At 42.3% G+C, this 26908-nt stretch overlaps 2 protein-coding genes across 7 annotated transcripts in view; one reads left to right on the top strand and one right to left on the bottom strand.

The window, feature by feature from the left end:
* Positions 1–1551: 1551 nt before the first annotated feature.
* Positions 1552–11884, top strand: LOC117246917 (NACHT, LRR and PYD domains-containing protein 3-like). Of its 3 annotated transcripts, none has more exons than XM_033610947.2 (10): positions 1552–1655; positions 1786–1928; positions 2160–2297; positions 2374–2433; positions 3760–5545; positions 6789–6950; positions 7036–7209; positions 7348–7515; positions 10740–10786; positions 10874–11884. In XM_033610947.2, exons 2-10 carry the CDS (start codon positions 1805–1807, stop codon positions 11392–11394), a joined length of 3180 nt encoding a protein of 1059 aa, XP_033466838.1. In that variant the 5' UTR covers positions 1552–1655; positions 1786–1804; the 3' UTR covers positions 11395–11884. The 3 variants fall into 3 exon arrangements, with proteins under 3 accessions (XP_033466838.1, XP_078019413.1, XP_078019414.1); XM_078163287.1 differs by having other exon boundaries at positions 2160–2298; positions 2369–2433; XM_078163288.1 differs by having other exon boundaries at positions 1567–1655; positions 1790–1928; positions 2160–2298; positions 2369–2433.
* A 2892-nt stretch (positions 11885–14776) lies between these two features.
* Positions 14777–26908, bottom strand: part of sec24c (SEC24 homolog C, COPII coat complex component) — a 35790-nt gene continuing 23658 nt past the window's right edge. For all 4 annotated transcript variants that reach the window (XM_033611599.2, XM_033611600.2, XM_033611601.2 and 1 more), the window contains 4 exons: positions 24132–24311; positions 21465–21650; positions 20084–20173; positions 14777–17737 (listed from right to left, as the gene is read on the bottom strand). In XM_033611599.2, the coding sequence (XP_033467490.2) occupies positions 17597–17737; positions 20084–20173; positions 21465–21650; positions 24132–24311 (597 nt within the window). In that variant the 3' untranslated portion in view covers positions 14777–17596. The remainder of the gene's footprint in view (positions 17738–20083; positions 20174–21464; positions 21651–24131; positions 24312–26908) is intronic.

Here is a 26908-nt window from a genome sequence, read left to right as displayed (position 1 = left end):
CCTCCAATAGTTTCATCCCTACCTTGGATCACTAGCAACTTACACAAAACACTCAGCTGGAAACTTAGGAGCTGTCTTTGATCCATACCTTAACTTCAATCAGCACATTAAGGGTGTTGTTCAATTCATTTTTCCAAAATAGAAGTATACATTTCTTTGAAAAGTATGTAATATCTAACTGGAAATCTGGCATATCTTTTAAAAAATACAAACAAGGATTTAAATTAAATGTTATTTTCAGGACTGATTTTATGAGGAAATGAACCAAATTCCAGATGACACTGCCAAAACATATGCATGAATGTTTCTTCTTCAGTTTTGCATCTTGGGCAGTTCAGTGTATCGTCTTTGGAAATTTTAGGCATTTTTATGGGAGTGAGATAAACTTATTAGTTTCCTTGATGTTGTTACTTGTAAATGGAAAATGTGTTCTTTCACAAATGTTTAACCAGGTGTATTCATCTAAAACCACCCCTAGGACTTTCTCCTAAATCTTAAAAAAAGTTGGGAAAGATGAATGAGCTCGTTTGGCTATAATATTATAAAATTTACTAATCTTACCTTTAACTGTAATGAAGGAAATTAATATATCCTGTACTTAAGATAATTCAAAACTAAACTTATTTTCTTTGATAAGAAAACAAACAACATTCCAGATTTGAATGATTTTAACTGCATATTTTTATGGAACAAATCTTTAAATTGTTTTATAACCAAATTTTTCCATGTTAATTGAATTGTGTTTAATCAGATCGCAATTCCAATGGATGGGAGAATAGATGGAAATACAATTGGAAATGCCAAATATAAACTCTAAATTAAAGGTGCTGTGTCTCACTGTTCCATTCCACATTCCACTGAAGTTAAAATGCCTATTTTCAGTACAGGTTTCCCACACTTCATCTGTAATCTCAATATCCAATTTTGCCAGTTTTCCTTAAATGATTTCAGTGACAGGCATTTTTCACCTCTCTACCCCATGCTACTGCTCAGTTTGAACTTCAGCAGGTCGTCTTGACCATGTCCACATGTCTAAATGCATTGAGTTGCTGCCATGTGATTGGCTGATTAGCTATTTGCGTTAACAAGCAGTTGAACAGGTTGAACCTAATAAAGTGGCCCGTGAGTGTTATACAAGTTGTATTGTTGCTATAATGTGTTTTTGTTTTTTTTTACAGGTGCAATGATCCCGTGAGTGTTGTTCTACTTGAAAATCCAAAGAACAAAGTGGTTAAATATAAATAAATATAAGACATTAAAAAGTTTTGCCATATTTCCAGTGGTGGAATGAACTCAGTACATTAATTCAGGTACTGTACAAAAGTACAAATTCTGTGTAGGTTTACTTGTATCATGTACCACGGGGTTCCTGTAGATCCTTAAAACCTGCCTTGAGCTGCAGGAACCCTGTGCAAAGCAAGACATGTCATGTTTTTGAAAGTGAAGCACATTTTGTAGTAAATGAAACTGTTTTCAGAGCTGCGGTTTATTCGAGGAGACTCTACAGTAGACAAGAAACACCAGCTTCCTGTTTTCTTCACCCAGGAAGGAAGCACAAGAGGTTTTTTTTTTAATCTGTCCAAAAACCCCTCAGTTTACAAGCAGTGGCTGTCAGCGTGTAAATCAGATGGCGATCACAGTTGTTATTGAGGCAGGTAAGCATTTATTTTAATCTTTAATCTGTCGGACTCAACATAGTCATTCTGTATCTGATTAATATTCCATTGATTCCATTGATTGATGTTCATTAATGTATTTTATTTCTATTTGATACCTAAAAAAAAGACAGGAAAGTCTCCGTGTCATGCGTAAGGCCAAGATGAAGACTGTCGATGAAGAGTGTCAATCACCAGAAATCGTGCAGGGAGCTGATGAGAAAAACATAGAAGATAAGAATGTTGCTGATAAAACAAACTTGGTCGCTCAAGGTAAGGATGTAAAATTAAGAATAAGAAGTTACTACGGCAAATAATCTGACCAAAAGTCATGAGGAAATAATACAAGTGCAAGATCTCAGTTCCTAAATTGTAAATATAAGATTTGGCTGACCTAAAAAGCACCAGATACGTCTTAAAATCTGACTTCAGTGCTCCAGTGATCATTCACTACACTGCAGTTTGTAACTAACTGCTGAAACTGAGTTTTGTGGTTTCTCTCAGAGTCAGTTCCCCCTATTCAGGCTGCGGTTCATCATTTCCAACCCAGCTACAGCGCTCAGAGTGGAGGCAGTGTGGTCGCTCCCACCATTATTGGTTGTAGAATTGGTGGTAATGTCAACATCATCGTCTCAGGCCAAGGTAGATACATGAAACATGGGATTAGCTGAAACTGGGGTTTGGGCTCTGCTGATTTTTTTCTTCTTCTTTTTGTCAGTTGCTTCCTCAGAAGAAATAGTGGACACTACAGACTGCTGTGGCACTCTGCAGTCCCAAAGTGAGTGCAGCCGCCTTTAGAAATTTGACTTACCCTCCTGAGACCCTGTGTCCTCATATGAGGACATCACATTTCCGGTTTACTGGACTGTTTACTTCATACTGCTTAACTTAGACCTGCTGTCCTCATTTATGGACACTTCTTTGTGCCATCTAGTGGCAGTAAGATGACAATACAGTAATCCATGTAAAAACAAGATGGCAGCCATCTCTGCCAAGTCAGTCTTCAGGTGACCGCGACACAAAAGTGGACAAGGTCCAAAACCTGATCACATTTTATGGTTGAAACTGGTTTATTTATGATTAATAACCTTTGTAACCTGATATGACAACAAATTTGACCAATAGCAACAGTAACAAGATAAGATTCTGTTAATTAGGAAGTACTCATTTGAGGACATTTGAAATTTATCATCAGCTCATTGCAGGACACTGGGACTTAATTATGGTCTCATTTGAGGACATTGGGACTTTATTATCGTCTTGTTTGTGGACATCGGGACTTAATTATCGTCTCGTTTGAGGACACTGGGACTTTGTTATTGTCTCGTTTGAGGCACTTGGGACTTTGTTATTGTCTCGTTTGTAGACACTGGGACTTAATTATCATCTCATTTGAGGACATTGGGACTTTATTATCGCCTAGTTTGTAGACATTGGGACTTAATTATCGTCTCGTTTGAGGACATTGGGACTTAATTATTGTCTCATTTGAGGACATTGGGACTTTATTATCGTCTAGTTTGTAGACATTGGGACTTAATTATCGTCTCGTTTGAGGACATTGGGACTTAATTATCGTCTCATTTGAGGACATTGGGACTTTATTATCGTCTAGTTTGTAGACATTGGGACTTTATTATTGTGTAGTTTGTAGACATTGGGACTTAATTATCGTCTCGTTTGAGGATATTGGGACTTTGTTATTGTCTCATTTGAGGACATTTGGACTTAATTATCGTCTTGTTTGTGGACATTGGGACTTAATTATCGTCTCGTTTGAGGACATTGGGACGTTATTATCGTCTAGTTTGTAGACATTGGGACTTAATTATCGTCTCGTTTGAGGACATTGGGACTTTGTTATTGTCTCATTTGAGGACATTGGGACTTAATTATCGTCTTGTTTGTGGACATTGGGACTTAATTATCGTCTCGTTTGAGGACATTGGGACTATACTTATCAGGTCCTACTAATCCAAAATAGCTAGGAGAAATTATGAATGCATACCAAACAAAAGTTCGGGTCTCAGGAGGACATAGACACCTTAATTCTTTAGAATGAGAGAAAAACCTAAGTAACCTTTGAATGCATTTTCTCCTTCAGATGATAAGATTGCGGAATGTCAAGTGAAACTGAAAGCCACTCTGAAAAGGAACTTCAGCCACTTGCCTGAAGGGATGACAACTGAATCAAACAGGATACCTCTCGATAAGATCTACACAGAGCTCTACATCACCAAGGGAGGAAGTGGCGAAGTCAACAAGGAGCATGAGGTGAGACAGATTGAGACGACATCCAGGACACATGAGGCCCAAGAGAAATCAGTCCACTGCAATCAACTCTTCGTTCCACAACAAGGCAGAGAACATCCCGTAAGAACTGTGATCACGAGGGGAGTCGCTGGCATTGGAAAAACCGTATTGGTCAATAAATTCACTCTGGACTGGGCTGAGGAGATAACAAACACAAACCTGGAATTTGTATTCCCTCTCTCTTTCCGAGAGTTGAATCTGATGAGAAAGAGAATCTTAAGTCTGGTGGATCTTCTCAGCACCCTTTTCCCTGAAACAAAAGATTCAGGAATCTTTATTAATGATAAAAAGATGCTCTTCATCCTGGATGGTCTGGACGAGAGCCGCTTGTCTTTGGACTTCCAAAAAAGCGAAATAATGTCCGATGTGACGCAGCCCACCACGATTGCGGTGCTTCTGACCAACCTCATCAGGGGAAGACTGCTTCCTTTTGCTCATGTTTGGATAACATCTCGTCCAGTAGCCTCCAGTCAGATCCCTCAAGAGCACATTAATCTGGTGACAGAGGTACGAGGGTTCAACAACCCCCAGAAAGACGAGTACTTCAGGAGGAAAATCAGCGACGAGCACTTAGCAAACAGGGTGATCGCACATGTGAAATCCTGCAGGAGTCTTCACATCATGTGCCACATACCAGTCTTCTGCTGGATGGCAGCAAGTGTTCTTGAGAGGAAGTTACAGACAACGGACAATAAAGACACACCAAAGACCCTCACGCAGATGTACATACAGTTTGTGACCTTGTACGTGGAGAACATGAAGAAGAGGCTGCCTGGAAGAAGAGAGTCAAACGCCGAGTGCATAAGAGATAACCTCATCTCGTTGGGTAAACTGGCCTTCAAAGAGCTCGAGAAGGGCCACTTGATCTTCTATGAGAGCGACCTCATCCTGAATGGTATAAAAGTCACACAGGCGTCCATGTTCTCAGGAGTCTACACGCAGGTCTTCAATGAAGAGCGGATATTGTGCGAGGAGAAGATGTTCTCCTTTGTGCATCTAAGCGTCCAGGAATTCTTTGCTGCGTTGTACGTCTACCTCACATTCCACAACGACAACATCAATGTCCTGGTCAAGAAGTCCTCCACTTCAAGACGTTTCCTGTCAAGAGATCCATCAGAGCTCATCCTCTACAAGGAAGCGGTAGAAAAGGCTTTGCGATGCGAAAATGGACACTTTGACATCTTTCTGCGCTTCCTTTTGGGTCTGTCTCTGGAATCCAATCAAACTCTTTTGAAACATCTCATGACCAGCAACAGAACAAACCAAAGAACAAGAACAGAGATCATTAAACACATAAAGGAGAAGATCAGGGCAAGTCCATTCCCAGACAGATGCCTCAATCTCTTTCACTGTCTGAATGAGCTGAACGACCACTCTCTTGTGGAGGAGATTCAGAGCTACCTCTGCTCGGGCAGTCTTAACAAAGCGAAACTTTCACCTGCCCAGTGGGCCTCTCTGGTGTTTGTGTTACTGACATCAGAAGAAGAGATAAGTATGTTTGAACTGAGCAACTACACCAGGACAGAGGAAGGTCTTCGGAGGCTGCTGCCTGTCGTGAAAACAGCCCGAGTAGCAAAGTAAGTGCCTTGTAAAAACAGATCATAAACTCTTAGGCTTTTTTGACCCTGAAATTAAAGATAGTCAGCTTCAGTGCACAGATTCTTTTTGGCATGTAGGAAAAGCAGTCGATAAGACTGCTGAACTCCTGATGATGTGGTTAGGTATGGTCTGATGCACTTGAGACCACTTTCAGGGTGTGGACAGAGCATGGAGTTACCACTTGTTGGATGAGCAAGCAAGATTATTCACCTGAGTGCAATTACTATATAATATGATGGGTAACAAAAAGGTTACGCACTAGATAACAGATAAATTACTTTATGTGTTAGTTTAAGAAGATTTGAACATGTAACCCGTGTTGCTTTCCATTTAGCTCAGAAGTCAGAGGTTGGATCTGGGAATTATGTCACAACTGATCTGATCCTGCTCCAGAAAACCAAGATGTTGTTAGCAATACCAGTTCTAGCCAGGGTAGCTGTTGTCAGCAATACGAGTCGATAACAATGCATTACATTGTATTTTGTACATGCAAACACCGGAGCAACATGTCCACAGATAGAGGTTAGACTGTAGTGTGTGTTCAAGTAATTTAATAAGACAGAAGTGCTAATAAACACTATATTACTACATTACTACAGCTTAACGAGCCTGAATTTTCATTGGTGGGTGAAGTGTTTGCTATTAAGCTTGCCATATCAACTTAGAAGGTGATGTCAATGTTGTGTTTACAGTTTGTTTTTGCTGCCCCCAAGTGGCCAAAGTTATTAAGGTTTGAGTATTAAAGCATGGATAGGCAGTTGTACTTTGGCGTCATTGGGCAATAACATCATAAGCTTTGAGCATATTGTAATTCAAGTGGTCTGAGAGAACACTGGAGTTCTGTACCTCCTCTTGGCTCTGTTTTCAGACCAACGATTGCAAAGCAACTCAAAAAAGGAAGACAGACTTATCAAAAAGAGAGTCTATTTTCAAATTCGGCTTCTTTTTTTTTTGCCTTTTCCAGATTTCTGTTTTTACTTCAAATATCAATAACTTTGCCTTAATATTCCAAATGATGTGAATGGTATTAACATTTAAATATAAATGCTGTGGCTTGTCACATTGCAGTTGCCTAAAATTTGGACAACTGTGTTTGCATTAGACTCCAGCTGCTTAGCTCTTATTCCAAACAGGGCAGAATACGAGGTATGTCAACAGAGGGGGACATTTCTTTATGAAATTTTTTACTTGATATATCTCAAAATGTCTTTCCTCCTGCAGTCTAAATGCATGTAATCTCACTGTGAACTGCTGTGAAATCCTGGCCAATTGCATCAACTCATCCCAGGTCAGAGAGCTGGACCTGGGTAACAACAACCTGACAGACGCAGGAATAAAATTGCTCTCTGGTGGACTGAAGAACAGCAAACTGGAGACACTCAGGTCAAAGCCCAACAAAATTTTCTGTTCTCTTCTCCAAGCCAATTAAAGACGTTTTTGACACTGTCCGTATTTTCTGTTTGTTTAGACTGAAGAGCTGCAGCCTGACAGAGCTCAGCTCCGATGACCTGGCCTCGCTTATCAGCTCAGCCTCCTCCGAGCTGAAAGTCCTGGACCTCTCCGACAATGACTTTCTGGACACAGGAGTCAAAAAGCTCTCTGGTGGACTGGGGAGCCCTCACTGCAAACTGGATATACTTATGTGAGTGCCCTGAGAGAAATTCCACACCAGATGAATTATTTAATAGCTGGATACAGTACAGAGCAAAAAATCCAGTTGTTGCTGTCTTTGTCACGGAGATCAGATTGGATGAAATGTCTTTTTGTGCCTGTTGTGAAGTTTGTCCCTGTGCAGAGTGACAGAGGAAGGCTGCACTTTCCTAGCATCTGCTTTGAACTCATCCCGTCTGAGAGAGCTCGACCTGAGCTACAACCACCTGGGACATTCAGGCCTGCAGCTGCTGTCTGCTCTGCAGGAAGACCCACAATGCAGCCTGCAGAAACTCAGGTAGGAATGCTGTCGACTAGAACCTGAAAATAGCTCATCAGAGATTTATTTAGACACTGCAGTATGGAAATACCAAAGATCTAGTATTAAAGATAATTGTGTAATGTGAGGGTTTGATATGTGGTGGCTGGATCACTCTTATTGAGAGGAGGGATAACTTTCTTACGCAGCATTGTACTTGTCTCCACACTTTCAGCTTCATCAGCCCCAAGTTTTGTGTGTGATTTATCCTGGCTTCATATGAGCAGAGGAAATCTCCGCTGGTCGCTAGGCTAATTTATACAATGTAAAATGCCATAGGTTTGTGCTAATAACGTTAGCATGTTATATTTGTTTGGAAAATGTGTTTAGTATAAGACAGTTGTTTTGTCAGTGAACCTTGTGAGCTGTAATGGAGCCAAATTTTGTATCATTACCTTTGTTAAATGTTGCTGTTGTCCCTGGTTTCATATGGGTAGAGGAAAAGTCCGCTAGCTGCTAGGCTAATTTATACAATGTAAAATGCCATAGGCTTGTGCTAATAACGTTAGCATGTTGTATTTGTGGGGAAAATGTGTCCAGATAAAGACAAGTGTTTGTCTGTGGATGCTGCGAGTTATAGTGAAGCTGATTTGTGTACTTGTGTTTGACATTGTCTCTATTAAGCCATGTTTAATGTGTGTTTATTGTGTGTTTAATGTGTGTTTTGAGTCAACTAAACTTTACAGCACTCCACAGAAACCTTTTACAACCCGGCTCTTAGGCTGCAACAAGAATGGGAGACGGAACAAGTTTACCCGCCCAAAACACTCAAACTACCAGTTAATGCTACAGAACCAGATTACAACTCATATGCTAAACTCAAATAGACCCAATGCACAGCCAAAACATCAGTGAGGAACTTTCCTCCTAACTGCCTAACCAAAACTTACTAATACTCACTCCTAGTCTTCATGTGGCTTGTGGCAATTATTTATGCATTAAAAACCAGCAGGCTTGGTTTATCAACCGACACTCCACGTTGCCACAATACTACCAAAAAAAATGCAACCCAAAGGGGAAGCATCATACAACCTAGCAGTGACAGAAAAACAGTGATTTATGATCAATGGCCATGCACATGGGACCCACAGAGCTCCATGTCACCAATAAACACTGCCCAGCAACACAAAAATGCAACCCTCAGAACTAAACAACTTTCTGTTAAACAAAGCTGCTTCCATAAACTCAAAGTAGCAAAATCAGCCTACTCACCAAAGTTGTCTGCATCCCAATAAAACCAGATACCAGAGCAAAAGCACAACACATTAGAGCACACAGCCAAAACCAGCACACAGCTGAACCAGATCACCTAATCAGCAAGGGCAATCAAGGATGTGCCTGCTGCTACCAAAGGTATGAATACACATAGCAACAAATCAAACTGAATGGACAAGCTCTCAACTGTCACGTGAAGTAGCAACACAACCAAACTGGGCCAAATCACCACAAAGCCTCGACCTAATCTTACCAACGTGGTGAATTTCAGCTTTGGACAAGCCCCCACTTGCCTCTACTCTTCTTCTGATTGGCCAGTAATCATTGCCTTCATTCGTTCTGTTGGTTAGATTTAGGCAAGAGGTGTGGGATTGCCCTCACCATCATAGGAAATGCATATTAATGTCCCAGACTCAATTTACTATCATTGGTTCCTGACTCACACGTCTCTGAACTCACCAGTCAGAAGCTTGGAGGACTTAAGTCCAGTTCGGACCAAAGATTTGCAACGAAACGAGTCAAAACAGGCCGTTCTGTAACGTTCTAAAAACCTGCCAGTTCACACCGATGCAACTAGATGAGATGGTGTATCATCTCTATGCAACAACTCTGTACTTCTGTTCTGATTTGCAGCTTTTATTTTGTGGATGAATATAATTTGTAGCTCCTTAAAATATGAATGAGGATTGTGATAGTGAGATACTGGCTACAGCTGCATTTGTAGTAGCGATGAAAGGCGAAAAACAGAAACAAAATGAGCATCAGACGGTGTGTATTCATAATAAATACACCACAATAATATAAGTAAGCAATGCCAAATAGTCAGTGAGAATCTGTGTTTGAGTTGGTGGGCGTATAAACACATTTAGCGAGTAGCAGCAGCGACCCGCCATCTGACATCGGCACATCGTGAGGACGGAATCAGAGTTCTCAGCGGGGAAGGAACACCTGCAGCAGCAAGCAAACACGTGTTTTCGCTTGTTTTAGAAACAAGTGAAGTGCTTTACTTTCAAAAACCAGCTGCAAGCGATTTGACCAGCTGAGTTGCAAGGGACACCATCAGCCATCTTGAGTCAAGCTCAGACCGGCCAGTTCACACTGCTGCAACTTTTCTCTGCAACGTTTTAAAATGGTTTTGTCTTGTAGTGAATCATTGGTCTCTATAGAGATGAATATTGAAACAGTGAACGCATAAACCTTTCCTTGCCCCGCATGTTTGCCTCCAAGGGTTGGAACATGGATGTATAAAGAGAATTGGATACAGCACTGAAGGTGGGGCCCCGTTAATTCCTATGAACGCTGCTCAGTGGCATGTGAAGCCAAAAAAGTTCGACTTTGTGATGGTGAAATTACCCAGATCCACTTGGTTTGCCACTTCCAGTTTACTCCACTAACTCTAATGGGGATCAAATGATTTAACCATGTGGCTCTTCTAGACTCTAAATGTCATCAGACCAAATAAATCAAATCCAGAATGACAGGAGTCATTTCAAGGGGGTTGTGACACTCAAAAGAATGTAGCCACTGATTTACAGACGTCTCTTTCACAGTGCAAGTCTTTTTGGGCCCCATGGCATCATGTCACAGACCAGGAAGTTGTAGTTACACAGTTTAGCCACTATGCCAAATTGGCTTCAAAGTCTGGCACACTTCCCGGGGCCTGGATTGGAAACCCAGAGTGACCAGTGACGAGCTTCACTGGTATCTGATTGCAGTCAAACACATGGTGGTTGCATGTAGAGCTGATTCTTCAGAGGTCATGGCCATTGTAGGCAAAGCGTACCTCAAATTTTACAGTCCAATACAAGCAATAATACTGACATAGCGATAAAGAGGAGCTGCTGCATCCATGCACGGCTTTATTGACTCTTTCTCTTTGTGCTGCACCAACAATAATATAACTTGGTAGTGGGGAAAAAGTTGAAAAGTCGCAACACTTTATTGAAACAAGTATCAGAAAACAGTGTTTTTTTTTTGTTATGTTTCAGTGTAGAACAGTGTGGTGAATCCAGGATCCAGCCAGGTCCAAAGAAATGTGAGTAACCAGCTCTTTGTACGTCTCTGTTTCCTTATAAAGTCATAAAACAGCACTGAGTAACATATTCTGGATCTGCTTCATCAGACACCAGCAAACTCACTCTGGACCCAAACACAGCACACAGGGACCTTTCTCTGTCTGAGGGAAACAGGAAAGCAACGCGCTGGACCGAGCAGTCCTACCCTGATCACCCGGACAGGTTTGATTTCTGGAGACAGGTGTTGTGCAGGGAGGGACTGACTGGGCGCTGCTACTGGGAGACCGAATGGAACGGGAGAGTTTTCATAGGAGTCGCCTACAGAAGGATGTGCAGAAAGGGAGAGGGTCACGACAGCTGGTTGGGCCAAAATGACTCTTCTTGGGGGCTCAACTGCACCAAAGATGGCTACAATAGCTGGCACAAAGGCATGAACACTGCTTTGAAGATTGCACCAAACTCCTATAAAGTAGGAGTCTACCTGGACTGGACAGCTGGTAGACTGTCCTTCTACAGGGTCTCCTGTGGCACACTGACCCTCCTTTACACCTTCCAAACCACCTTCACCAAGCCTGTGTACCCAGGGTTTCGGCTTGGCTGGGTGGACTCCACAGTGTACTTGTGCTAAACATTACCTGGACATCGTGACACGAAGGACATGTAGCATTTGTAGTATTTTCTTTTCTTCTGCTCTGGGGTTATTTCTTGGGGTTATTTGCCCAAGTTTGAGATGTCGGATTTTCAGACTTTTGCCTCACCCTGTACTGGATTTTTGAGGCCGACACATGTAAGAGTTCCCTTAAATTAGTTTGAAGTCACGCCATGGCAATGTCCAAGTCTTTGACGATTAGACACCTTCGAGGTGGTAAGACTTAAGGAGGGTGACGAATCCATAGTCAAATTTGCTGTTGCCCTCTTTGGGAGAGGTAAGCAACATGGCTCTAGTGGTCATTTCCGTGTTTTGGCGCTGTTAAGCTGTTTATAAGTTCATTTTATGTTGACATAAACCTGTGTTACTTATTTTGTGTAGGGGTTTGAGTTCATATGGTTGTGTCTGATGGAGGATTTTGTTTTTACTGCTTGCTGTCAGGAATAAAAGGAGATCGCCTCCAAAGATACCCATGGTCTGGGCCTCTTTGTATCAACACAACGCAGACATCACTAGAGTCCACGGGTTACAAATGTTTCTATGTTTTCTGTATATTAGACGTGCATTAACGCATCAAATTTCATAACGTCACTTCACATTACCTGTTAACACGCTCTGCAGTCTTTTCCCATGCCACCTCATGCTGATCCATCCATGGATCCGCGGTTTAGTGGTCCATCTACGTCCCAACCCTCACCTATGGTCATGAGCTCTGGGTAGTGACCAAAAGAATGACGTCGCGGATACAAGTGGCCGAAATGAGTTTCTTCCGTAGGGTGTCTGGGCTCAGTCTTAGAGATAGGGTGAGGAGCTCGGACATCTGGAGGGAGCTCGGAGTAGAGCCGCTGTTCCTTCGCGTCAAAAGGGGTCCGTTTGAGGGGGTTTGGGCATCTGATCAGGATCCTCCAGGATCCAGAACATGCTGGAGGGATTACATATCTCATCCGGCCTGGGAACACCTTGGGGTCCCCCAGGAGGGGCTGTAAAGCGTTGCTGTGGAGAGGGACATCTGGGGTGCTTTGCTTGGCCTGCTGCCCCTGGGATCTGGCTTCGGATAAACGGATGAAAATGGATGGATGGACCGATGGACCTCACGCTGTTTAGCTACAGCTGGCGTATTAAATTTCTTTCTTTTTTTTGAAAACAAGTTCAAAGTCCACATACACGGTCATAAAAATCTCCTGTTCAGTTTGAGTGAACTACGTGGCTCTGCCTTTAGCTCTGCTTTCTGCCACTGAGAATCACGTCATCTGTGTTCCACTGATGACGACTTTACATGCTCGCCGTGAACGCACTTCCCTCAGGCTGAACATACTCAGAACTGATAGAGCTAACTCTGATCAGCTGCTCTGGACCTGAAAACTCAGAGTTTCACCAAAACTCAGGCTCAGTCAACTCGGTGATCAGGATTAGGCTCAGAGATTAATGTGCCTGCTTTCTGAAACAGGGCCCTGTAGTCTCATTTAGCCACTTGTGAGCAACCGTAGAAGAAAATGTGAAGTTTCTGAAGCCTCTGTTGACCGCAGACCTTATTTTAGACATCTTAAGAAAAAAAAAAAAAATCTCACTGACTTCAAGATGAGGGAAGCAAAAGTGCCAACATGCTAACTGATCTCTGGGTTTTAGGACTCATTCATGCAGCACTCTATAAAAACAGTGGAAGCAGAAATTGAGAACATGTTCTTATGAAACCAAATCTATCTGCATGAGTAGATACTGAGAGGAAGTGAAAACATGTAGTGAAATATGGGGAAATCTATCAAACCATCAGTCACTGGAATAGCTTTCCCTCTTTACATATTTCAACCCTACAGTAAGTTTTACACTTACACTTACAGTTGTACACTGCCTATTCCACCCTGTGATGACTGCAACCTTATTTCTAAACTCAATGTTAAATCATTTTAAATAATTTTTTTTGGGGGGCGTGACCAAAGTCTACAATGGTAAAAATATGGGTCCCTCAAGAAAAAGGTTGGGACCCACTGATCCAGACCACTGGTTCCCAATAGGTCCAGATTTCTCCTTAGTCATCAGTTTAAAGTCCACACAGTTTAGCACATTTGGCGTCACATGTGTGTTCCACCATGTCTTTGATCAGAAAACGGCACTTCAAAATAAAAGCTCTGTGCTAGAAAAAAGTGCTTTTAACAAACCTGACACCTTTACGAGTCACTTGGGGCTAGTGATGTTATGCTCGAGCCACTTTGCTTGACGCAGTGCCGATCTTTTGAAGCGCAAGTGTTCGGAAACAGTGTTTCAATCCCTGCTTCGGTGCGGTTACATGATGGCTTCTCATTCGGAATTAAATAAAACTGAATGAAATCATTCGGAATTAAAGTTTTTCCAGGTAGTTTACATGAAAAATATTCATTCTGAATGAGGGTTTACACAGGAGATCAGTTTAATCACCTTTATTCGGGTCCGCGCAAGGTTTGGGGCAGGGAAAGTTTCTGATTGGATAGGGGGTGGGGCAGATGTTACGTGTATACGTTTACCGGAAGAACACTGCAGTCCTCGTTCCGGATAACAAGATGCTTGAGGACGCCATTCTTAGTGCCTTTTTCGGGCTCGTTTTGCTTATATTCTTGAAGCAGCAGTACGACAACAACCTTGCTCTGCTAATGCTTCGTCTGTTGAGGAGGAAAAGAGAGGTAGAAGACCGCGAATGGAAACTGTTGAGTGCAACGAGTCCGACTGCTCTACTCAGCCCGTTGCTATGCACGCTATATACGTCATCGCATACGTCAGGGCAAGGAAACGAGCATGCGCAGAAAGACCGGAATGAACTTAAAGAGGAATGAGTGTATACAAGTGCGAGAAGGTCTTTCATTCAGAATTAGAAACAGAAAATTCCAGCCCCTTACATCAGATTGAATTTTCAATCGCATTGGCCATTTTCATTCTGAATTAGGTGTTTACAAGATTACTTTTAATAGGAATGAACTTTAATTCCGAATGAAAAGGGAATTAAACTGTCCATGTAAACGCACTCAATCACGTGGCTACAGAGAGCGAGGCCTCGTTACAGGCAGTCTTGAGGCTTTTTCAGGTCTTCCACTTAGATGCAGTTCTGACACACAGCCAGCAGATGTCACTCTCCTGATTGTATGAAATGCTTTGAAGCAGTGTGTCATTCTTGAAGCAGTTGCGTCAAAGTGGTTCATGAGGCTTCAATTTCACCATCACTAGTTGGGGTCCATTAAAAATGGACACACGACCCACCAGTAAGGAACTACTGATCTAGACGCCACCTGTACAGCCATATTAAGAGAATGTATTCTGTTGAAATGTAAAACGTGTGTACACATGATCTGTAATAAAGCTCCTGTCAGTGAAGGGAGACGCAGCAAGTGGAGTATCACTTTTAACAATCATTTTATTAGCAGTCCCAAGAGGCAATGAAAAAAAAACAACAAATCAAAGAAAAAAAGGAACAGAAATTAAGATTACAGTCAAGACGGTGGGCCAATCAGAGTCAGTGAACATAAAGACGGAACAGAGGGCTACACACACACACCGATCAAACACAAAAGTCACATTTTTAAAAAAAAAAGAAAAAAGAAAAGAACAGAAAGTGATAAATGAAGAATTTAATCTCATGGGTAGTGTGCGTGTGTATGTGTGTGTGTTGGCTGATCCCTCTGTTCCTCAGGAGAAATTCACCAGGACCGACCCCACATTCTCACACACACACACACACTCACAGTCACACGTACACAAACATATCAAAAAGCCAGTCGAGGCGTCTTCCTCTCTCCAGTAAAAGCCGGGATTTTATATTTCGGCTATTTATGACAGAGAAACCAACCATCAACAAACCACAGCTGTTCAGGCATGTTTTTAAAATTGTTATTTTCTATTAATTCTGTACAGATTATATATTTTATTTACACACTGAACACCGTCAGTGCGGAGACAACTCAAAACTTGCAAACACTAACTGATGTCCATTTATCTGCCGTTGTTCCGTGCTCATTTCTGTCTGCTGGAAACTGCTTTTTTTGTTTGTTTTTAAACACAATTTTGGACATCAGAGCATTTCATTAATATAAAGTCTGCAGCACTACAAATCAACAGACAGAATCACGAGGAGGATTTCCTCGTCGCTGCGATGCTGAGATCAAACGTTCACACCCGTCCTTGTGTCTGGCCTTTCTCTTTGCTGCATAGACTTTGAACTGCCTCTCATAACAGAGTCATGACACATCTGGTTCATCAGTGACCGAACATCTGAGACGTTCAGTCACAAAAACAAATCTGGATTATACCAATTACTGGGATAACACAGCAGCCATGCACACCTTTAGTTCAGATTCACTTGTGGACACTCAAAATAACTGCTTTCTGTGGTTAAAAAGGTGGTCAGACTCCAGTTTGAGCTGTTAAAGGGATAGTTCAGATTTTTTTGAAGTGGGGTTGTATGAGTTAATCATCCATAGACAGGATGTCACATGCAGTAGATGTCAGTCCGCATGCCCCCAGTTGGAGCAGCAGGCTGCAGCGGGAAAATGTAGCCGTTGCATCGCGCTCGTCAAAGCCAGACTCCATTGAGAAAAACAGTGATTTAACGTTGCTGAACAGAGGAGCTGCTGGTGTACAGCTGCCTCCAAGTTATTTTGTTTGTGTTACTGTGTCACTTGGGAGTTTCAAAGGGTTTGTTTGGATTCACTAAAATTGCACAATAACACAAACTAACTAGCTGATTGATGTGGCCGTATTGCAGCAACTCATGTAATCAGTGAGCTAAAATTAGTGTTTTTGTCGATGGAGTCCGGTGGGCTTTGATGAGAGCACAGACGGGTCAGCAACGAAATCTATTTTAGCCACCTTGACAAAATCTATTAGTTAAAGTGAAGGCTATATTTAGAGTATTTTCACCGCTTCACTTTAATTTCAGACTGCAATTTCAAGCGGGAAAATGAAGCCGTTGCATCGCTCTCGTCAAAGCCAGACTCCACTGAGGAAAAACAGCGATTAAACGCTGCTGGTCTACAGCTGCCTCCAACAGTTATTTTGTTTGTGTTACTGTGTCACTTGGGAGTTTCAAAGGGTTCGTTTGGATTCACTAAAGTCACACAATAACACAAACTAACTAGCTGATTGACGCAATGGTAGCGCAGCAACTCATGTACTCAGTGAGCTAAAATTACTGTTTTTGTCAATGGAATCTGGTGGGCTCTGGCGAGAGCGTTGATGGGAAGCTGAAGCTGTTAACGGCATTGCCCAAGCAGTGAAAATACTCTCAATATAGCGTACACTTAAACTGATATAGGGACTTTTTTATTTAGGTGGCTGAAATACATTTTGTTGCCGACCCCGTCCACAGCAGCACATTCCTTAGCTTCCATGTCAGACTCCATCTTGCTTCTCCACACTGGGGTCGTGCTGTTTGTGGGTAAGCACGCCGTACAACTGAGCTTAAAAACAAGCCTGAACTATCCCTTTAAAGTAGGCTTCGATTTGGATGCTCACACCTGGAGACACAGTGGGAAATAACTGGGCAGTGGGCAACTAATCTTCTCACATGTGGAAACACACACACACACACGTAATAATGTATGATTAGAGCAGCATGGGGGGGGGGGGGGGGGGGGGGGGATACTAAGGCCATGATTAAAGGGGGAGAAGAGACAGAAAGAACAGCATTTATTTAACTCCATTATGCCTTGGTATGTAATGTCCTTCACTCTATTGGGATTCAATCATATAAAAAGTGTTTTGCTATCTGAGGGTCACGAATGCACCCAAAACAGCCTTTCAGTGCTAGTAATACAGACAGTACACCGACTACAGTCAACGTCAGCCACCTCCGTCACTCACTCAGTCTGTTGCATACATAATTGTTCACTTGTGTATATACATTACCCTCCCTCTTCAGTTATTTTGCTCCTGCTGTGTTGGAGCAGTAGATTTGAGGCAGAGTAAAGCTCTATTAACATCAGACTCTCTCACACGCACTCCCACTAACACACACACACACACACACACACAAGATCTGCCAGCTGGTCTCTTCGCTGACAGACAGCAAGGAGAGCTTTAGTTTATTAGGTTAAAAAAAAAAAAAAAAAAAAAAAAAGAGAGAGATAAAGCGCTTTCTTTCACAAGGAAGGGTGAACCAGGGGGCGGGGTTGGTGTTTGGGTCATACAGGTGAACAGGGAGGGGGGGGTGTCTGTAGGCCTAGCTGAGAAGCTGGCGGATCTCCTTGTGCATGTGACACAAGAAGTCCACGTATGACGCTCCCCCGCTGGCGCTCTTGTCCTCGACCAGGAAGTGCCTGAATATCAGCTCGGCTCTGTCTTCCTGTTTCACCACCATCAGCTGCGAACGGGAGGAGAGAGAAGTGTGAGGAGGGAGGACGGCAATCAAATCGTAACGTGTCCCTATGACTGAGTACGAAAACTGTCAAGTTGGGCTGAAACTAACAACTGACCCTTCACTAAGTCCCGCCCCCTAACACAGATTGGCCAATCATAACGTAGCATCAGGGTCTGACAACAACACAGCTGTGCTCCATTTGTTTCAGATTTCCTTCATTTTCAGGCTGGTTTTGTGGATTTGGAGCTAAATGTTGTGTCTGGGGCACGTCGTGTATTAATGATATTGTTACCTGGAGAGGTTGGAAAAAGATCTACGATTCTTCCCTGTTCCAAAACCAAAACCAAACCCTGAAAAGTGTAGGGTTAGCTAGCTAGCTACTGAAGATATAGCCTACTGAATGTATACACATGCTGCTTTTGCTTTTTAATGATGATAATAGTGAAAGAAAGACCGACCCTGCTGTACAGGAACCAGTGAAGGGAAGCAGGGAAACTTTGCTGATATTCAACCAGCTCTGTGTCGTCGTTTGACTTCACCCGGAGATTATCTGCACACACTGTGATGCCACACAGCTGGTTCAATATCAGCAAAGTTTCCCTTTATATTCATTGTCTTCTGTGGCGATCAGCAGTGATGTGGTGGTTCACTTTTACACTGTGATCTGTAGCCTATAGTTCGGCTTTGGACATTCACACCTACGGCCAATTTAGAGTCACCAATTAACCTTGCTGTCTTTAGACTGTGGGAGGAAGCTGGAGCACCTGGAGAAAACTCACGCTGACACGGAAGGGCTGCCCGACCCTGGGTTCAGACCAGGAGCCCCCTTGCTGTAAGGTAACAATGGTAACCACTGTACCACCGTATACTATCAATAGTTGAGACAATTTTATGTTGTACTGTTGTATTTTGTATCGACACTGATAAACTTCAAGTTTGGCATTCTTTGAGTAAATGGAAAATAAATTACTTTTAAGAAAAACATGTTTATTCAGCGTTCCCAAACATTTTCACAGACAACAAAACTTTTCAAGGACCCATGGTGGAATTTCCGTGACAATTCACAACGTATAACATGAACAGAACTTTACGGTTGACTTAAACGTGCCCGTGTCAAAGCGCCATCTCAAAAGTGCAGCACACTTTAAAAGGTAGAAGTGGGGCATAGGTATTCAAACTTAGAACACGGTGAGCCTATGTGTTATATCACATTGTCAAAACATGATTTTTCTCGCCCCACTTGCCTGGCGTTACTCAAAACATATCGGATTAAACATCTATTCAAACAAAATTTCAGCTCACTGGCATACGTGGAGGGAAAGATGGCGACCAGGAGTAAAAATGAAGAAATGTACATGATGGTAAAATACGGCGCACATAAACGCATACTTCAGCTACAGTGCGTTAATAAAACAAATTCACCTCTACGCTACAATACGTAGGAAGTTAGTCATTAATGATTACTGTAACAGTTTCAATGATTACACCCAACTGAAATCCAAAACTTTCAAGGATTTTACAAATTCCATGACTTTTCCAGGCTTGGAAAATAAGACTGTGAAATTCAATGACTTTTCCAGGTTTTAAATAAGTGTGGGAACTAGGGATGGGTCATGATTTTCGATTTTGGAATAGTCGTTTTATTTTTGAAAAATCGATTTTTTAATGCGACTATTACTATTCGCCATCTTATTTCCCCCCCTTTATTTGACATGCAATTCAGCTCCTAACCGCACGAGGGCAGTCTAGGATTGCTACAGCGGTGTGAGATGCTCTTCTACAAACAGGAGAAACATGCAGACTACTACTCCGTGAGGTATGTCCGCAGTCATTCGGGCTTTCATAGTTGAGTGCACTTCCGCATTATAGTTTCCTGTAAAAATGTCAGTGAAAAATCCCTGCGATGTGAAAAATACATGCTGAGCAGTCACTGGTGCGCGGAGCTTTGCGCGCACAGGGCTTGCAGACGTCTGCTTTGAGTCCGCGCGGACCTCCGTGGAGTCCGTTCCACCCCGAGTATGTTCGGCCCTTTAAAGATGAATGGATCTCTGTGTGCGTGGCTCGGGGTGGGGGGTGATTATTCGAAAAATTGTCGAATACTTGCCACGATTTTCGAATAGTGTTTTTGCTTGTGTTGCCCATCCCTAGTGGGAACCCTGTCTATTACCCAAAAGGTAACAAATAAAAAGCACTACTTAGGTGTTGATATTAACACTTAGTTACCACATCGGCATCAATATAGATATTCTTAAAATGATACCCAGCCCCAAACAGGACAGAGACCGAACAAACCCGGGACACAAAGTGTTTGGACTGTGAGGGAGGGAAGAAGAGAAAGAGAACGTTTACCTTCATGTATCGTGACCGCTGTGCTCTGAAGGATTCGATGATCTCTCGGAGTCTCTGAGAGAAGGGGTTATCCAGCACCGGCAGACTTGTCTGAAACACAGCGCAGTGACATTGTCTGACAAACAGTTTCTCAGCTTTTTGTCCGAAATGTTGTTTTATATTAAAATGCACAAATTCAAGTGTTGATAAAAAAGAAATGGATTAAGACAGAATTCAAGTTTTTTTTTGTTTAAAAATATAAGATCTCTTCTTTAGTGTCATGTATATACTGTTTCCATATTCACAGAACAAATTATTCTGTGAGTATTGAAAGATTTTTAGTTGTTTGCAACACAAGCGAACTGGTGGACACGTCAGTCACTATGAAGAGTGCAAATGAACCAGCGAAGCTAGAAGACCCATCTGTGGGCTCCTGGTCAGCTACAACAGTGATCGAGAGAGAGAGTTGTGTATAAGACTAGGATGGCGTGTTGGCGTTGCTCCACTGTTGTAGGGTATGTTGTGAATGGAAACATCGGCACACTAATGAACATTCTAAAGGACAGACACAGGAAGTGGCCACGCTCAGCAGTCAGACAGGAGTCATGTTAATTTCCAGGGCTGGTACCTGCGGTTATTCCACAGGCTAGTTAATAACATGTCGGGCAGGAAATCCAAAGTGTGGGATCATTTTGAGAAGGTGAAGGACGAACCCAAGGTGATATGTAAACTCATCTTCATTGGTCGACTACAAACATGACGTATCATCTGAAACATGGAAGTAGCTACATGCCCATTAGCCCACAGCGTCATTAACAGGCGGCTCACTCAGTGTGTGACGTGCACTTGTAGATAAAATATAGGCCTATATTAATGAAGGTTCATTAGTACGGTTTTGTATTTCTCTGTAATGTAGCACAGTGTTAACAATGTTACTGATACTATTCTTTCTCACACCTTCAACTCAAACCATTGTGTTGCCCTGCCCAAAATATATCATTTAATATTTAAATTAATATCGTAAACATGCGGGCGACTAGTCGACTAATGGCCCTAAATGACGACTATTGATTCTTAGTCAGGGGCAGCCCTGTGTGCCGCTCACCCAGACAAAGAAAAAAACAAACAAACTGGAGCCCAACTCCTGATCTCCGCTGCTTCAGGCATCATTTAAATGTCCTCTTTGTGGCAAAATCAATCTGGCAATATTCCTATTATTGTTGTTATTATGGCTGATGAAGGGAAGGTAGCAGCAAATGTTTGGGGAACACAGTGTGGTATATTAAACAGGATCTGTGGGAGCTGTTCAATTTGGATGGCCTTCCCTCACAAACACGTAACGCTACAGTCGGTCAACTCAGGTGAACAAACACAACACAGAAGCAGATCTGTTTCCTCTCACCAGGCTCGGGTCTATCTGGCTGAAGCTCGGCGTGCCGAAGATGTTGAGCAGCAGCTCCTGCTGAGCACTGGCTCCCACCCACAGGAAGAGGTGTAGTCCCGTCTCCAGGAGGTAAACGCCGCCTTTAGACAGCCTCTCCTCTGAGTCCCTCACTGCCACTGGCAGCGACCCGCTTTCCAACTTCATCTGGACGGTCAGAGAGAAGAAACAATACCAGATGAATGTTAGCGTTGCCATCTACTGGTCTAACAGTGCTTTTTCCTGCAAATGGAAGTTTTGTTTTTAAGGCAGAGACAAACACAGACCTGAGGGAGTACAAATGGTAAATACAAAGGCAAATGAGGAGCTGGTAAAATAAAACCCCACACTTGTCATCCATGTGAGATGTCAGTCACGAGCACAACAAGGATTCACGTTCCCCACATCACCTCTTTGCAGAATTAAAACTTAAACTCCAATTTTTAAAAACACTTTCTTTATCAGACTTAAGAAACTACAAAGCCCCTAAAGTCCTGACAGTTGACATTTTTTTTCTTTTGTGAAAAATGTATTATCTAACTTGTTCCCACAAGATAATTAACTCCATGATTAACCTACAACATAAAAAATATAAAATAACTTTTGGGGGCTCCATAAGGAACATTTACTCTACATAAATATATCAATATAAAAAAAGAGAGAAATTAAAAAATGAAATACAAATAAATTAAAAATTAAAACGATTAAAATAATAAAATAAATATTCCGCAGCTAGTAATTTTTAAAATCTAGAATTATTAGAAATAAAAAAAAGGTTTTCAGACTAACAATGAAATGAGCCTCATGATGTTTTTTTTCTCTTATTCACAGTTTGAACACTTGAGTGTGCAAAAGCTTGCAGGTTTTTTTTTCTTTGCACAAGAGCATCACACACAGTACAACTGTGATGGAGAAGTTCAAATGCATCATCATCCAAAAAAAAAAAAAAAGCCCTGTGTCTGCGTCTTTGTTCTGTGAGAGCATAAATATACAGATTTATTTTCATCTGGTTTGACCAACAGTATTACTAACAACACACACTCTATTATCATGTTGAGTGAGAGCGCAGCAAACTACATATAAAAATAGGAGGCTTGCCGCTTTGATGATCACAGAGATGCCTCTGCCTGGAGTAAATGTCACTTCACAAAGAGCCGCAGCCTTTTTACCCTTCTATACTCACACATTTTCACACAGGTGATGCTGTTTTGTTTGTCAGGGTTTGTTTATTTATTTCCACATAAGAAGTTCAGACGATGCAACACATAATTTGCAAAGGATTTTTGAGGGAAAGTTGCCTGAAAACCCTTCAGGAGCCTGAAAAGTGCCATTCCTCAGGAAGGAAATAGGGTTAGGTATCTATAATCAACTGAAATTACCAGGTGCCAAGTAGCATCAAAATGTCTCAGATCAAACGATACCTGCATTCAATCTTTTTTATGCCAAGGGTATGATCCCGGGCAGTCCCATTTCCCAGAGAGCAAACTTTCTGTTGCTGCAGTTTCTGTTTTGCACAAGCTAACGCAGCAGTGGCTAACCAAAATGCACATGCTGCCACTTGGTGACATCATTAGAGAACACAATGTTTGTATCCATAGTTACGCGGATGACACATAGCTGTACATCTCTGCTGAACCGAACGATGCTGCAGCCATAAACTACATTACTACCTGTCTTTTGGCAATAAATAAATGGATGAGCAATGATCTCTTAAAGTTAAATGAAGATAAAACTGAAATCCTGCTTGTCAAAACAAAAACAAAAAGAGAAATGCTGTTTAATAATCTGAGGAATTTAACTCCCTGATCCTTGATTCAGATCTAAGCTTCAAGTCCCACATTGACAAGGTGACAAACACATAATTTTTCCACCTCAGAAACACTGCCAAGGTACGACCATTTCTAAATGAAAAAGATGCAGAGAAATTAATTCAGGCCTTTTGTTTCAAGCCAACACAACTACTGTAACACACTTTTTACTGGCCTCCCAAAAAACACCACTGAGAGACTTCAGCTCATTCAAAACTCTGCAGCTCTGCTGTTAACCACAACCGAGAGGAAAGAGCACATCAGGCTGTCTGAGCTGCTCTGCACTGACTTCCTGTTACATTCAGAATTGACTTTAAGCTCCTTCTCCTTGTATGCAAAGACCTATACAGGCTGGGACCGAGCTACATTGCTAACTCCCTTGTTAACTATTTGCCTCCAAGAACACTGTGATCATCTCCTGCTGGTTTATTGGAGGTTCCCAACAACAGTCAGAAGAAGATCAGGGATGCAGCCTTTGTCAGTTACGCCCCAAAGCTATGAACACACTACCTACAGATATCAGGAAAGCTAGCTCGCTAAATATTTTGAAGAGAAAGTAAAAACATATCCGTTCACTTTAGCCTTTAACTCGCTCTGACTTCCTGATACAGGTCTGAAACTCTTTTTTATTACGCGTCACGCTGCTGCCACGCTTTTAAAATCTGACTTGATTTTATGATTTATAGTTTTACAACTCTATGATTTTAATGAATCATTCAGTGAGTTGCTGAAGCAAATTATACAGGCACATAAACTCTCTTCTTCATAACTGAGTGACCGAACCATCCAACAGGTGAAGTGACGAGAGGAGACCTTTGTGTTGCTATGTGTGTGGGCTCACCAGTGGCAGCAGGCGGGGGTAGAAGAACACGTGGCTCTCTGTGACGTCCATGCAGCTGATCATCTGCCTCAGGTAGGCCCGGTCGTCCAACGAGACGTCGGCTCCTGGCAGCAGCACGTCACTCTTCAGCACACAGTTCAGATAGACCGGCAGCAGCTTCATGCACTCTGGGAGGATCAGCTGGAAAACACCCACACACAGGTACGGTTATAGGTGTATATACACAGTGACATTCAATAATGTGTAAATCTGAGATACTTGGGTATTTACATTATTTGTTAAGTGCATGGACTGTGTTCTGGATCTCTTTACTGTTTAAGAAAACAAATATCAGCCTGAGAAATCTCTGACATTTAGCACAATGCAAAAAGGGATCCTGAGCCAAAATCTGCTAACGTTGCATAACAGTAATAAAAATAACTCTGTAATGTTTGATATGACTGTGGTGCACTGCAGGGTAGTTTGTCTTTCTGTTTCTGTCTCTGTATCTGCCACTGAACTGAGCTCAAAAATGTGTTTTCTTCTATTTCTGCCTGCTAAAACGTCTGACCTTGTCTATAGTGACTTGTATCTGTGAAAAGTTTATCACTATAAAGGTGTTTTCACATTCCTCAACTCAAGGAGGCGATGTCTGGGCACTTCCCTAAAATCTGAGTCAAACGTACACCGGGTAAACTAGATTAGGTACATCGCTAATGTCAACGTCTATCACTGTCTAATACAGGAAACACATATTGATGGGCGAACAGACTCTTACTCAACACCAGCAAAGAAACCTGGAACCTCCAGCGCAGAGTAGGGCTGGGTGACGAGGACAGAAATTCATATCTCGATATTTACAGGCTGTTATGATACCACAACTATTGCACATTCACATATATGTAGCTTTCTGTCGAGCTGCGAGCGTCAGGTAGGTTTACATTACCAAAGGTTTATGACAAAATCACTTGACGACACCGACTCCTGTGTGCGCACGGCGAGAGAGGAGAGGGAGAGACGCTGTGCTGCTGCCAGAGGAGCTGCTGACTGAGTTCCCTCTGAGGGGAGGGTAACTCTAAGGGCACATTCACACCAGGATAGTCTGGGGTACTCGGTTCGATTGGGCGGGGAATGCCGAAAAATTTTGCACCAAGTGGACCAAACCACCTGGACACCATCACCGATTTACAACGGCTGCTCATGTGGGGGCGGTACTGCCCGAAACGACCACTGACCAGGAAGAAAAAAGCATGAGGAAGAAGAAAACCCAGCTCATTGATGGGCCAGGAGCGAAAACGGAAATTCATCTCCTTCAGCCTGCTTGGTCACCACAAAAACAATGGAGCAACACCAAATTTATGCAGTCTTGGGGCAAGCGCCTGCACCTCCTCACTACTCCCCGTCTGCCCACCAGACATTTTCCAACTTTTTCCCTTTTTTTTTTTTACCTCTGCTTCTCCCCGTTTTTTTTTTCTACGTCACTTCCTCTCTTTGGTTCGCTGGATAGTCTGTTTGCATTTCCCACTGTAAGCGAACTGCACCAGGGTTCACTTGCAAGTGAACCAAGACCCCCAGTTTTTAAGCAGACCAGGGTTCGCTCGCTTGGTCCACACCAGAGTTCAAACAAGCGTTCACACCACTCCAAACGAACCAAACTATCCATGGAAGGAGACCAGGGTTTGTTTAAAGCGGGCCAAATAGCGCCAGTTGTGAATGTGTCCAGGGCAGTTCATAAAACATTAAGGATGCCCAGGCCAAATGACGCCAGTTTATTCCACACTGCTGAAGCTGCTCCACTGCGGAGTCAGTAAAAATGTCACTTTCAGCCATTCTTGTTGTTGCCGTGGGTAACAGTATGTCAATGCGTCAACGAGCTGAATATCACAATATGTGTTTTTCAAATGACATTAAAAAATATAGCAGTATTATCGTGTTCTCACAAAAGAAAAAGACAATAAAGTGTTTCTGACCATTTACGCACGTGAACATGTTATAGTTGAAACCTTAAATACAAGTATGAACCTGAAAATGAGTAGTTCCTGTTTAAAATGTGTTTAAAGGGGGACTTAAACACTTAGGGCCGAATTCACAAAAGGATTGCGTGGCTTTTGCGGTCGCTAAACCGGTAAAAATGGAGCAAACAGATACCGTCTAATTCACAAAGCACGTGCAGAGGGTGAAAAGCTCCACTAACTGCGCTGCCAAGCAGATTGTGTCTCGGTGTTGCGGTGTTATTTGCACGTATTTAAATGAGGTAATATGCATATATTTGGCGGAAAAATTGCCCCTTTCTATGCAAATGAGCCTCATTGATAAACAACGTCTAATTCACTAACACCAGCGCTAATAGCCACACGCAGTTTGAGTGAAGCAAATAACGTCTTTAGAAAGCTGGTGCAAAGTGGGCGCTCCTCTGTGGAAGCCTCTCGCCCAGACTTTCCAGTGATCGTGGCAGCAGTGATCGTCTGTTAAATCAGTCTGTAAATAATATTTTGACATTATTATAATCATTATTACTTTAATGGCATCCGAAGATATTGATGCATTGAACAGGTGACAGTCTGCGGTCGTTCTCAAAACGCACTTCTGTCACGCACTTCAAAAGCAACTTTCAATAATTTATTTTATGAAACGGGGGAAACAAACGTGAACAAAAACGGTTCCGTAATTCATATTAAATTCAAAAGATAACGAAAAAACAGCTACAAGTGAGAGGGAATAGTGATAAAGTGGTCAAACTTGGTCAAATCCACAGCCTCAACCCATCCGACACTGTTAGACTGACTCACCAGCAGACA

The sequence above is a fragment of the Epinephelus lanceolatus genome, chromosome 21 (genome assembly GCF_041903045.1).
Source record: "Epinephelus lanceolatus isolate andai-2023 chromosome 21, ASM4190304v1, whole genome shotgun sequence".
Lineage (NCBI taxonomy): Eukaryota > Metazoa > Chordata > Actinopteri > Perciformes > Serranidae > Epinephelus > Epinephelus lanceolatus.
The sequence above is the reverse complement of the archived record's forward strand: the minus strand, read 5'-3'. Positions and strand labels throughout refer to the sequence as shown.